Here is a 12,721-nt window from a genome sequence, read left to right on the forward strand (position 1 = left end):
GGTAGAGCAATCCCATTACTAGGGATATATCCTAGAGAGGTGAGAGCCAGGACAGGAACAGATACATGCGCACTCATGTTCATCGCAGCACTATTTACAATAGTAAAAAGATGGAAACAATCTACATGCCCATCAGCAGAAGAGTGGATGACCAAACTATGGTATGTATGTACGTACACATAATGGAATGCTATGCAGCACTAAAGAATAATGTAGTCTGTGAAACACCACATAATATGGATGAACTTGGAGGACATTATGCTGAGTGAAATAAGTCAATTACAGAAGGACAAATATAGTATTAGTTTCTTGTTGTGGAGGGTCAAGAAAAGGTTTATATATGGAGGGAAACTTTGTTGGTTGCCAGAGGGGCGAGGGGAGGGAAGGGAACACTGCAAATAAATAAATAAATAAATAAGTGTTGACTCATGCCACTTTAGTTTTGTGTATTTCACTGCACACAAATTGTATTTCAATAAAATGCATTAAAAATAAATAATAAATTACAAAAAAAAAAAAAACACTGCCTTCCAGTCTAATCCGACTTGGGTTCCTGAGACCCTATCTCTACAGGAGTAGATTGCTTCAGAGAAGTGGCTGGTGAATATGAACCGCCAGCCTTCTGGTTAGCAAATACCTTAGTCACTACACCACCAGAGCTCCCTGAATTAATTCCCTGACAATGGGTTTGGATTTTTGGTCGTTATTAGCCTTGGGAATCTGGGGAGAATTAAATGGGCTGAGAAAGCAGAATCCCGCCTAAAGCGAGTTCGTTTTTTTTTTCCCCCCACGAGATGGCAGCATTCGCGGAAACAACCATACACGTACTCCTTGCAACTGTAAAACCAGTAATAGAAGAAAACACCAGAATCCTATGTTTGCCTTTCATTTGCTTTTGTTTCGACCTTGCTCGGTTTCAATAAAGCAGCAGTTTATCAAAGCTCGTGAGACAGCGACAGCTAAACGCGTGAGTTCTCGTGAGATCGCCGCCGGAAGTGGGTGGCAGCGGGGAGGTAGCGACCCACCTCTCCGGAAGGCGAGGGTTTTCTCTCCAGCCGGTGCAGTCTTCGGTTCCAGGTAGTTGGGCTCCGAGAAAGCGCCAACCCCGCCGAGGTCTTCTGCACCCGCACGTGCTTTCGGCTTCCCTGGACTGCACCACCCCGCATCGGTGCGGACCTAGGCTCAGCCTGCGGAACCTCGCCATTCTCGGCCCCTCTCTCTGCGGTGCAGTTAGGCCGCGCCCTGAGGCCCAGTCCCTAGCGGCCCCGGCGGGTGATGCCAAATACAGCCATGAAGAAGAAGGTACTGCTGATGGGGAAGAGCGGGTCGGGCAAGACCAGCATGAGGTCGATCATCTTTGCCAATTATATTGCTCGCGACACCCGGCGCTTGGGTGCCACCATTGATGTGGAGCACTCCCACGTCCGATTTCTGGGGAACCTGGTGCTGAACCTGTGGGACTGTGGTGGTCAGGACACCTTCATGGAAAACTACTTCACTAGCCAGCGAGACAACATCTTCCGTAATGTCGAGGTTTTGATTTATGTATTCGACGTGGAGAGCCGTGAATTGGAAAAGGACATGCATTATTATCAGTCATGTCTGGAGGCCATCCTCCAGAACTCTCCTGACGCCAAAATCTTCTGCCTAGTGCACAAAATGGATCTGGTTCAGGAGGATCAGCGTGACCTGATTTTTAAGGAGAGAGAGGAAGACCTGAGGCGTTTGTCTCGCCCTCTGGAGTGCGCTTGTTTTCGAACATCCATCTGGGATGAGACGCTGTACAAAGCCTGGTCCAGTATTGTCTATCAGCTGATTCCCAACGTTCAGCAGCTGGAGATGAACTTAAGGAATTTTGCGCAAATTATTGAGGCCGATGAAGTTCTGCTGTTCGAGAGAGCTACGTTCTTGGTTATTTCCCATTACCAGTGCAAAGAGCAGCGTGACGTCCACCGCTTTGAGAAGATCAGCAACATCATTAAGCAGTTCAAGCTGAGCTGCAGTAAATTGGCCGCCTCTTTCCAGAGCATGGAGGTCAGGAATTCTAACTTCGCTGCATTCATCGACATCTTCACATCAAACACGTATGTGATGGTTGTTATGTCTGATCCATCGATCCCTTCTGCAGCCACTCTAATCAACATTCGCAATGCCAGGAAACACTTTGAGAAGCTGGAGAGAGTGGATGGTCCCAAGCACAGTCTCCTTATGCGTTAAATATTGTTAAATGCTGTTGCTGAAGATGCTAAATTGCTTTTTTTTTGTTTTGTTCTTGGCACCCTCTCTTTTTAATACTCATAATGTTGTGTGCTTAAAAGTGGGCTTTGAAATGTGTGCTGCTTACTAGTTCCGTCTCTTTCTTCCCCACTCCCATTCTTTAAACATTGGACACTAGTTACTCAGCTGTCCAGTAGAGCTTCAAGATGACCTTTCTGAAAAGTTGGTATGGTGTAACACTAAAGTAGGTGGTTTGTGGGTGTGTTCTGATTACCTGGTCCTAATAGATAAGCACATCAAAGCCTTTACCAATATCTGTATTCCTTATTAGTTTGCAAAGATGGAATGTTACTATTTTATCAGCAAGGAATTAAAATGCATTTATAAATTCTTCTTGGCTTCAATCATGAATAAACATTTGCTGTTAGCAATTTAAAATATGGTGTTAATTGAAGTAATTTGAAGGTGGTTAAGTAAATAGATTCTTTTCACTGCCTACAACAGTTGCTTTACTTTGTAATCTAGTCCCATCTCCTTAGTTAAGTTTCATGGCAGCTGCCACAGTGGTTCAAAGTGTGAACTCTCAAGCCTGACCACCTGAGTTGATATTCAGGTCCTTTCACTTACGAGTTCTGTGAACTTGAGTAAGATAATTTATTTCGCTGTGCTTGCTTCCTCATTTGTAAAATGTGGGTAAGACTAGCACTCTTTCATAGCATTGTTAGGATTTAAAAAAATCAAAACATGGAAAGCATTTAGAATAGTGCCTGGTATATAAGTACTCTATATAAACGTTAGCTATCATTGCCACCGACTCAGCCATTTCTCCCTCAAATTACTAAATAGTTATTGTTATGTACCATCGAGTTGGACTCGACTCATAGTGACCCCTTCCTTAGGTTTCCGAGGCGGTATCACTATGGAAGTAGATCACCCAACCTTCCTCCCAAGGGGTGGCTGCTGGGTTTGAACTGCCAGCCTTCTGGTTAGCAATCAAATGCCTTAGGCACTATGCTACCAGGGCTCCCCCTAAATGAGAACCCTTGCTAAAAATGTAAACGCTTACTAAATCCCAGGTGTTTCTACATATTTAATGTGCATTTATCTAATTTAATCCTCACAACCCGTAAGGTAGGTTACTTTATAGGTGAGAAAACTGGGAGATTTAAACTTTATTTACAAAGGTCATATAGCTGAACCCAGGCAGTCTAAAGTTCCTTCCTCTCCCCCAACCTTGACACCCCACATTGGACAAAACGTTAATCGTAAAAATCCTACCTTTTTAGATGTAGATTATTCCTTCTTATAATTCTTTTAATTTTACAGAGAGGAAACAAGTCCAGGGAAGTTAAGTGAATCACTCACTTTGGGCTGTATCATGCCCCCATCTGCATTTATCTGGAAATGTGGATCACATTGAAGAGATTCTTAATGCCTCCTTTTTGGGGAGGATTCTAAGATTCCTATTTGAATTGGTATTATGGTAAAGTCAGAAAACACTTAAAGACGCCCTGGTGTAGTTCTATAATAGGTGCCTTATATTGTTGGGTGCCATTGGGTCGGGCCCGACTCATAGCAACCCCTCCTTGGGCTGCCGAGGCAGTATCACTACGGAAATAGATTGCCCAACCTTCCTTCCGAGGAGTGGCTGGTGGGTTTCAACCACCAGCCTTCTGGTTAGCAGTCAACTGCCTTGGGCACTATGCTACCAGAGCTCCCAGGTGCCTTATAGTTTTAAATGAAACCTAAATTTCATTTGGGAAGAGCCCGGTGCACAGTGGTTAAGTGCTCAGCTGCAAATTGGGAGGTCTGGTTGAAACCCACCAACTCCTCTGCAAGAAAAAGATGTGGCAGTCTGCTTCCATAAAGATTTACAGCCTTAGAAGCCCTGTGAGGCAGTACTAACGAGTCACTATGAGTCAGAATCAACTCAATGGGAACTTTTTTTTTTTTAGATAAAATTGTATTTAAAAGAAACTTCTGATCATTGACTCCTGACCTCTCATTTTCCAGATGATGCAATATAAACCAACAAAAAAAAAGCCAAACTCAACTGCCATTGAGTTGGATCCGATTCAGCTACCCCTCCTTGGGTTTCCGAGGTGCTATCACTAGGGAAGTAGATTGCCCAATCTTCCTTCTGAGGTGTGGATGAGGCAATATACAGCCAGTAAATGTAAGTGATAGGCCTTTAGAATGTCCAAGCTTTAAAAAGTTATTTAACATTCATTAAAACCTTTCTAACTATAGATGATAGATTCCCCTATCCATTAAAAGCAACAGCCTATTCAGATATAAATTATGAAACATATTTAATTAGTGCATTAGCAATAAATTAGTGTTAATCTGAGTCACTGAAACTCACTTTAATAAAGTTATTATATATCTTTATATGTGATCATTTTATGCATTCCAGGACAGAGTTCTTTTTATTGATATTAATAGAAAATTCCAAAGCCAGATGGTATAATATTGAACATTTATTCAAGACAACAGTACAGGATATGGAACATTATTAACATAATAGTCCCATATAGAATGCACAAATATTTCATACTTAAGATATGGACTTGGCTTTCACAGTGCTTAAAAAGAAAGGTGAGCAAGCTTGTATCTGCAGCTTAATGAAACAATTATAGCAAATACTTTCTTTACATTGAGGGAAATGTCCTTAAACATTTTAATTTTTTAAATATACTCAGAATAGAAAAAATTATAGGGTTTGCTTTTATATTATAGGTCTCAAGAATTCCTGTTTTGACCTTAAGATAAAGTTGACTTTATAGATAGATCATGGTGAAGAAACACATGATTAAGAAAAATTTTTTAAATAAGTATTTTTGTTTTCAGTTAAATACCTCCAAATGTTTTCCTTTAACTTCCAATATTCCTGATTCCACTTGATAGCATTTTTCATGTTAAGCAACATTTTATTCTTGTCCTCTTTAAATATTTAAAATAATTAGGACACTTTGGCATTACTTAAGGTTTCAAGTTGAGGATTTAAAAGTCAGTTTACACACCTATGTATCTTAAAAAATAGTGACTAAAACAAGGTATATATCCTGTGTGATTTGTCAGACGTGGATGTAATGAGAAAGTACATATAATAGCAATAAATTCACCCTTTTTACCATTCAATTCCATGAAGTAGGTGGCTAACAATGCCAAAAAAAAAAAAAAAAAGCCACACTCAAGTGCCGTCTAGTCGGATCCAACTCAGCAACCCTTCCTTGAGTTTCCAAGGTGCTATCACTAGGGAAGTAGATTGCCCAATCTAGTTTGGCCATGGGCCAAAGGTGGCCCATGGCCCTTGGGTTATGTATGCATATGTGACACGGAATTGTTTATAGAGATCATACAACCATAAAAGATAAATATAATGAAACCAGTAAGTGAAATGCTAAGTGAATAACATAAATCATAACAGATTTCAGAAAAGGGATAGGCACAGAAAAGGACAGATTAAGACTTAAGCACAGAAGTAAGATTTTTTCTGAGCCCTAAAGCTATAATTGCAATAAACTGGGAGGGGAAACTAAGGTATCCCAATTTCAGAATTGTGAATTAAGACTTCTAAAGGCCCATGCTCCCAGAACATTTCAGTGATAATTAGACAATGGTGGAAGGGAGAACACAGGAAACCTATTTAGGGGACTACATATGCTCTGGTGGCCCTGTGGTTAAAACACTGGCCTGCTAACCAAAACGGTCAGTGGTTCAAACCCACCAGCCACTCCACATGAGAAAGATGAGGCAGTCTGCTTCCGTAAAGATTACAGCCTTGGAAACCTTATGGGGCAGTTCTGTGTTCTAAAAGGGTCACTGTGAGTCAACTGACTCAATGGCAGTGGGTTTGTTGCTTTTTGTATAAGCCTTTTGAGGTCTAACCTAGAATTTACAATGAACCATTACTAGTATTTAAGTGAGTGACAAGCAGTCCCCATAGTGCCTAATCAGAAAGCTGGCGGTTCAAATCCACCAGCCACTCCTTGGAAGGAAGATTAGGCAATCTACTTCCATAGTGATACTGCCTTGGAAACCCCAGGAGGGTTCGCTATGAGTCAGATCTGACTCGATGGCAGTGAGTCTGGCTTTTTTGGTTTTGGTATGGCCAAAAGGGAGCCATGCAGGAGGTATTAGATGGAGAGAGGCTAAAGGCAGTAAGCTGTAATCAGTGTTTTGGGCAAAGAACGAGATTTGAGACATGTTTGTTTATAGTACAGGTATGCCTACTTAGTCTGTTAAATAGGACTTTATGGGATTTGGACAGTGTGCGAACACCATACATACAGACAGACCCTGTACAATCTGTACTTAAATGCTTGTTCTTAGATTAAAACCTATGGGAGTCTGTAGGACAAACCCTGAAAGCTTTATCCACTTGATACAGGCTAGCCTTGCAGGTGTGTGGCTGGGCCAGTTGGCTGCATTGGCAGCCAGATGGGAACTATGCACACAGAAGGGAGAAGGGGAGACAGAGACGCAGGGAGGAAGGGTGGAGGAGGAGAGATGACTGCAGGGGACAGATCAGGTTGTGGATGCTGGGAATGCAGCTGGCAGTGGCAGCCTGGATGCTGCTGCCCTGTTGGTGTGGCCACTTCCTAATCACGTGCAGTCACCATTACTACCACCAAGAGCTGGGAGCCCAACAGCACTCTGGATCCAACGCTGTCAACACCTGCAGCAGGGATGGAGCCCCAGCAGGCACTCCATTGCCCCAAGAAAGGCAAGCTGCTCTGCTGCTGGGCAGGTGAATGAAGCCAAGGAGGAGCGCAAGGAGGCAGAGAGGGCATTGTGGGGATTGGGATTCACCCTGGAGCCCTGCTGCTCACTCTGAGGGTTTGGGATTTTTAAAACCATTAGAGGAAAATAATAAAAAGAGAGCACTGCTTTTTCTTTAAAAAAAAAAAAAAAAAATGTATGGGGCTAGATGTTGCCCAACCTGACATTAAGCAAAGCATACCTTGTACTAGTATATAAAGAACAAAGGAAGTCTTATCAAAAACTCTCAGCCAATGAGGTATAGCTTACTCAACAAAGTGGTTTTTTGTACATCAAATAATGTCCAAAGACAATTTGATGTTCTGTTTCTGATTCTCAGTAAAGGGCCTCTTATATTTTATTGAACGTGAACTTTCCCATCGGTTAATGATCTAAATATACATTAGGGTAGCTGCTTCTAAAAGGTACCCCAGGGCTGAATGTGAATCTATAACCTTGGCAGTGGTTCTCAAGCTTTTTATTGAGCATAAAAATCATCAGGGAATCCTTTTTGAAATGCAAGTTCCTAATCCCCATTTTAAACCTATAGACTACATTTTTAAAATACATCCCAGATTATTCTAATTCAGGTGATCCTTGAATTCATCTTGTTTTTGTTGCTGTTATGTGCTGTCTAGTCGGACCCGACTCACAGCGACCCCTCGTTGGGTTGCCGAGGCAGTATCACTACGGAAGTAGATTGCCCAACCTTCCTCCCAATTATAGTTGTTTTACATGTAAGGAAACTGAAGCTCAGGAAGCTTAAATGACTTGTCTAAGATGAATCCGTGCCATTCTAAGATGAATCCATCTTAGACAAGTCATTTAAGCTTCCTGAGCTTCAGTTTCCTTATCTGTAAAACAACTATAATTGGGGGTTTGGGTTTTTTTTTTTTTTTTTTTTAAGAGTTCTAAGGATTTAATGAAATATGTGCCTAACAATAGCCCTGATACTTTATAAATGGTAATACGATAGCCCTACCTCCTTCCTAGCATACTGCCTGGACTTTCAGATAGAGTTTTCTTAAAGCAGACTACAGAATGTTTTCCCAGCAGACCTAATTTGTTGCATTCCTTGTCTTTTCTCACAAAAGACTGGCCTTCAAACTGAAATAGGCAGAACTAACAGAGAAAGGTAGCCCAAGATGGGTCAAAAGAGATGAACTATTAACCCATCTATTTTCTAAACATTTCTCCTTTCTTTGCCAACTTCTTAGGGGTTACTGGACAAGGTTTTATGGGTCGGAGATCTACAGAGGGTACTGTAGGTGACATCACCCTTCCAATACTCTTCCAATCCTCCTGTTTCACAGAGGTCAATGTCATGTGTTCATCTGGGTACTAGAGACAAGCCCTTCCCTAGGCCAGCAAGTCTAAAGAAGTAAGGCAGGAGACTGAATAAGAGCCTCACCTCTGAGTCCCACTCAGAATCCAGAGGCCAATAGAAGGCCCTATTCCTGGAGCCTTAGTAATCCTGTGTCCTGGCCTTTTAGTGGCGCATTATCAAAAAAAAAAAAAAAACCTGCCCACTGCCACTGAGTTGGTCCTAGCTTCATAACTTAGCTATATGACACTGAACAAGTTATTTAATGACATCTGAGTTAAGTTTTCTAAAGTTATATTGAGGACTATTCTGTAAGCACAGGGGACAATTTGATAGTTTTTGAGCAGGAAAGTAACATCATCAAATCTAGTTCCTTTCCCAAAGACAGTACCTTTCTCCCACACACACCCCAAAAAATAAACAAAAACACGAACTAATTTTTTAATTTATTTTTTGTTAAAATATAAAACTAGGATTAAATTAAATTCTCAAAGTCTAAATTAGACCAAATATAAATCTATTGTATAACCCACTAAATGGAATTACACTTTGACAATGTTCCTTAAAAAGTGTCATCATCTTTCATCTTTATCCTTTTTCTAAATTTATTTGGCACCAGTCTTCACTTATCATCACATGCACTTTATTCCATCCAACATCACTTCTCAGGAACAATCTACTTTAATAATAACTAAGCATATTTACACTTTTCCCAATCTTAAGCTTTGTCGTCTTGACTATACACACAAGGCAATACTTTTCTGACATTTTTTTTGTTAATAGCAGAATGTTCCATAAAGAAACAAAAGTTACATATTTCTCTAAAGGAAAGATCAGTATATCCAATGGCTATTACCTTAACCAGTTAATGAAAGAACATCAAAAACTGCTCATCCTTATATTAATGAACTGAGATTGTAACATAATAAATTATACTACAACTTTTTCAACTGACTTAATGCTTAGATTATTCAAGAAATCAAAATGTGTTTGTATAATTCTCCATTTTGCTTTCCCAGTACTTCATATTGCAACCTCATGTTCCTACTACAAATAGAGAAAATCCAAACATACTTACTTTACCTAAAAATATTATAGGAGGCTAAAAGGCATTTAAGAACTTTTAGACTTTGAAAAGGGGAATATTACATTTCCAATGCACATTTAAATTACAATTTAGTTTTTATTCTATGACATAACTTCAATTTAAGTGCATCACAGTTAAATTAAAATTAACTGTCCTCCTGCTTTAGCTTTTCAAGTCAGACGGAGATTTTTCTGCATCAAGACTCTTATTCTGGATTTCTTCTTCTGTAAAATTGATTTAAAAAAACACACATAAGCAGACATTACAAAGTAAAATAATTATGAGAGATTCTAAGTAGTCACAAATTTGTTTTCTTAGGAAAAAAGTTCACACTTATAAAATAAAATACTTAACTATTACAACTTACCATTAGTCTCCCTAAAGTACCTTTTCTCCAGAGAAGATCAATGCATCCCTCCTCTTTAGAGTACTTTTCAGTATACTAGTCTAGTGTTTAATTATCATGGGCCAATCAAAGTGATATGCAGTAAATCTAAACCATCAGCAAGATCTGCTCTAATATGGTATTTTTTATAAACTCTTTATCATGAAACATTTCTAACATATATAAAAATGAAGATACTAGTATTATAAACTCAATGTATCCATCACTCAATTTCAATAATTATTAATACTGTCCACCCTGTTTTGTTTCCTCTCCTCATCCCCACCAATTATTTCAAAGCAAATCATAGATACTGTATCATTAAAAGAGTGATATTTAAAATAGTGTTCTCAACTTTTTAAACCATCTTCCATCAGCCAAGAAGAGTATGACAAGATTTACTTTCATGAGTTCATATTACAAAAGAAGATTTCAGATTTTTGGTTTTGTTTTTCAATCCTTCCTGTATCAATTGTTAAATACATACACATCTTTGAAGCCTCTCAAAGTACCCATAAAATGATGGGCTCACTCTATTCATCCTAGTTGAAAGAATAAATACCATATTTTATCAATTGATTAACCACAAAGATCATGCAGTATTCACTATACACAGTTTAGAGAAAACTTCAGTAGGTGAATATGGACAAGTCTAATAAAATCTTACCTTTTAAATTAGGTAAAAATTCTCCAAAACTACATGGTATTGTGGTCCTCAATCTTTGCTCCTCTGGAGAAAATGTAATGAGTGGTGAAAGAGAACGTTTTCTTTCACCAAGAGACATGCATAAAGATGACTTTGTATAGTCAGTGTATGAGTCATGAGTGTCCAAAAAATTAAACATATTATCTGTTTGCATGTTATTGGGAGTAAGACTCAAGTCTGGTTTGTGTCTTTCAAGCATTTCAGGATAAGAGAGGTAAGATTCTTCCTTTTTCTTGGAAAGGGATTTTTTCAGAGCCTCATATCTACTGCAAATAGCTTGTAAATTGAAATTTGATTTTGGAGTAGTCTGTATTTCTCCTAGAACATCTTCTGGAAAAATGCCACCTTGCATAGGACTATTTCGTTCCAGTTCAAAATTGACCTCTGTATTATTGGAGCTATTAAGACTTAGGTGAGCAATTTCTTCTGGAAAAGTTTCATATAATATGCCAAAATCAGAATCTTCAAAACTCTTAGAATTAATTCCACTTGATATTTGAAAAGAGTTCCATAATGCAGTTTTTTGCATGGAAGGTTCTTTATAAGAAGCTAGCGAGTGGTCTGATATTTCAACATACTCCTCTTTATTGCCACCCATCCCATCTATCCTATTGTGTACAGCAGGGGAGAATGTCTCTATTTGGCTAGTTTCTGAAAGCTTGTTCTGTAAAGCTGTACATTCCAAATCTTGCTTGCAAATTATTTTCTTATTTAACAAATCTGACTGATTCTGTATTGGTGGGTCACCTATGTGACTGTCTGCCATGTGTTTCTGAGACACACACTTGAGGCAATCTGAAAAAACTTTTTCTTTAGGCAAATGAGATTGGGTAAAATCTGACACAGTGGTTGCTGAGAGAAAACTGGCCATGCTAAATTCTGTTTGATTATGCAACACAGGTAAGGATTCTGGCAAAACTTCTCTATATTCAGTATCCATTTGAATTGGTTCTGTACTTCTGTCAGCTTCCATTTCAACAGCTTTTCTCCATGAGCTTCTAATTTCACTTACTAAATAAATTAAGGGGAAAAAAACACACACACACAATTTACTAGTATTTCTAAACAGAAAGCATGCAAGTAAACGTCTTATTTCTAATACAAAAAAAGCTACTTATTACTCAGTAAGTGTTCAATGAATGTGCTGTATAAGAAAACTCCACAATATAACAAACTCAACAATATCAAAGAATTCTACCTCTAACTGAGCAAACACATACAATGAAAACTATTCCTGAAATGAAATACTTTCACACAGCACATACAAATTGCATACATTAAAAACACATTTTCTTGTCCATCTAGATCAAGGTTTGGTAAACTTTTTCTAAAAAGGGCCAGAGAGTAACACTTTAGGCTTTGCTGGCCAGCCAGTCTGTCACAACTACTCAACTCTGCCATTACAACAAGAAAGCAGCCATAGAGAAAACGTCAACAAATGGATACAGTTGGATTCCAGTAAAATTTTGTTCATAAAAACACGTAGGGCTGGCTGGTTTTAGGCCAAAGTGTGAATCACTTTAACTCTAAGTGTCATTTCAAGTAGGAAAATGGAAATTATATACTTAATAACTACTTAATAATACCTAATACCAGTATCTATCTACATGAGGAAACCACTATCAGATCTCTGCCTACACAAATTATAGGTAAAAAAATATTGGGCTGTCTGACTAGCTTGATAGGGATAGAAAAGTTCTATGCACACATACTTTTTAGCAATTGCTGCTCATTTTTCTAACTGACGGAATGTGGTCTCTATACTCTTTAAATATTGATCACAGGTTACATCTGGAGATGAGATTTTTTAAAAAAATGATCAAATAGAAGGACTTCCAGTAAGATGGAGGAATAGGCAGACAAGCAACACACACCCTCTTCAACAAAGAAAAGAAAAAGCAATTGACAGAGAGAGAGAAGATAATCCTGGAGCCCTGAGCTTTGAAAGGAACTATACAGAAGTGGATTAGGCACCAACTAGTGGAAAAACCTGAACGAAAACAGTGAGTAGAGACAGTCGGAGCTGCAGACTGTCAGCTAATCCAATGGGACCAACAGCCTGAATAGTTCCAAGTGGTGTTCGGACCTGAGAATTGACCTAAAAAAAGATCAGCCCTGGTCACCAAGGGCTGCAGAGATGACTGCTGGTGGCCTATGACTAGGAAGGTGCAGTGTAGTAAATTACTTTGTGTGGCTTTTCTACCCATAAGTCTTTGTAAACTCCAAGGTGGGATTTGC

At 39.1% G+C, this 12,721-nt stretch overlaps 2 protein-coding genes across 2 annotated transcripts in view; one reads left to right on the forward strand and one right to left on the reverse strand.

The window, feature by feature from the left end:
• The first annotated feature begins 1,275 nt into the window (after positions 1–1,275).
• Positions 1,276–2,217, forward strand: RRAGA (Ras related GTP binding A). The gene has a single exon (XM_007952534.2). The coding sequence runs from the start codon at positions 1,276–1,278 to the stop codon at positions 2,215–2,217; it is 942 nt and encodes a 313-aa protein (XP_007950725.1).
• Positions 2,218–9,554: 7,337 nt separating this feature from the next.
• HAUS6 (HAUS augmin like complex subunit 6) overlaps positions 9,555–12,721 on the reverse strand; it is a 53,738-nt gene continuing 50,571 nt past the window's right edge. Inside the window, exons 16-17 of the mRNA XM_007952555.1 lie at positions 10,445–11,494; positions 9,555–9,616 (exon numbers count right to left, since the gene is read on the reverse strand). Of these exons, the coding sequence (XP_007950746.1) occupies positions 9,555–9,616; positions 10,445–11,494 (1,112 nt within the window). The remainder of the gene's footprint in view (positions 9,617–10,444; positions 11,495–12,721) is intronic.

Source organism: Orycteropus afer, unplaced genomic scaffold, assembly GCF_000298275.1.
Source record: "Orycteropus afer afer isolate SDZICR_OR568_19922 unplaced genomic scaffold, OryAfe1.0 scaffold00345, whole genome shotgun sequence".
NCBI lineage: Eukaryota > Metazoa > Chordata > Mammalia > Tubulidentata > Orycteropodidae > Orycteropus > Orycteropus afer.

What these genes read in the sequence shown, in the direction of transcription:
- RRAGA (XM_007952534.2), top strand. Translation starts at nt 1,276, where the DNA reads ATGCCAAATACAGCCATGAAGAAGAAGGTACTGCTGATGGGGAAGAGC.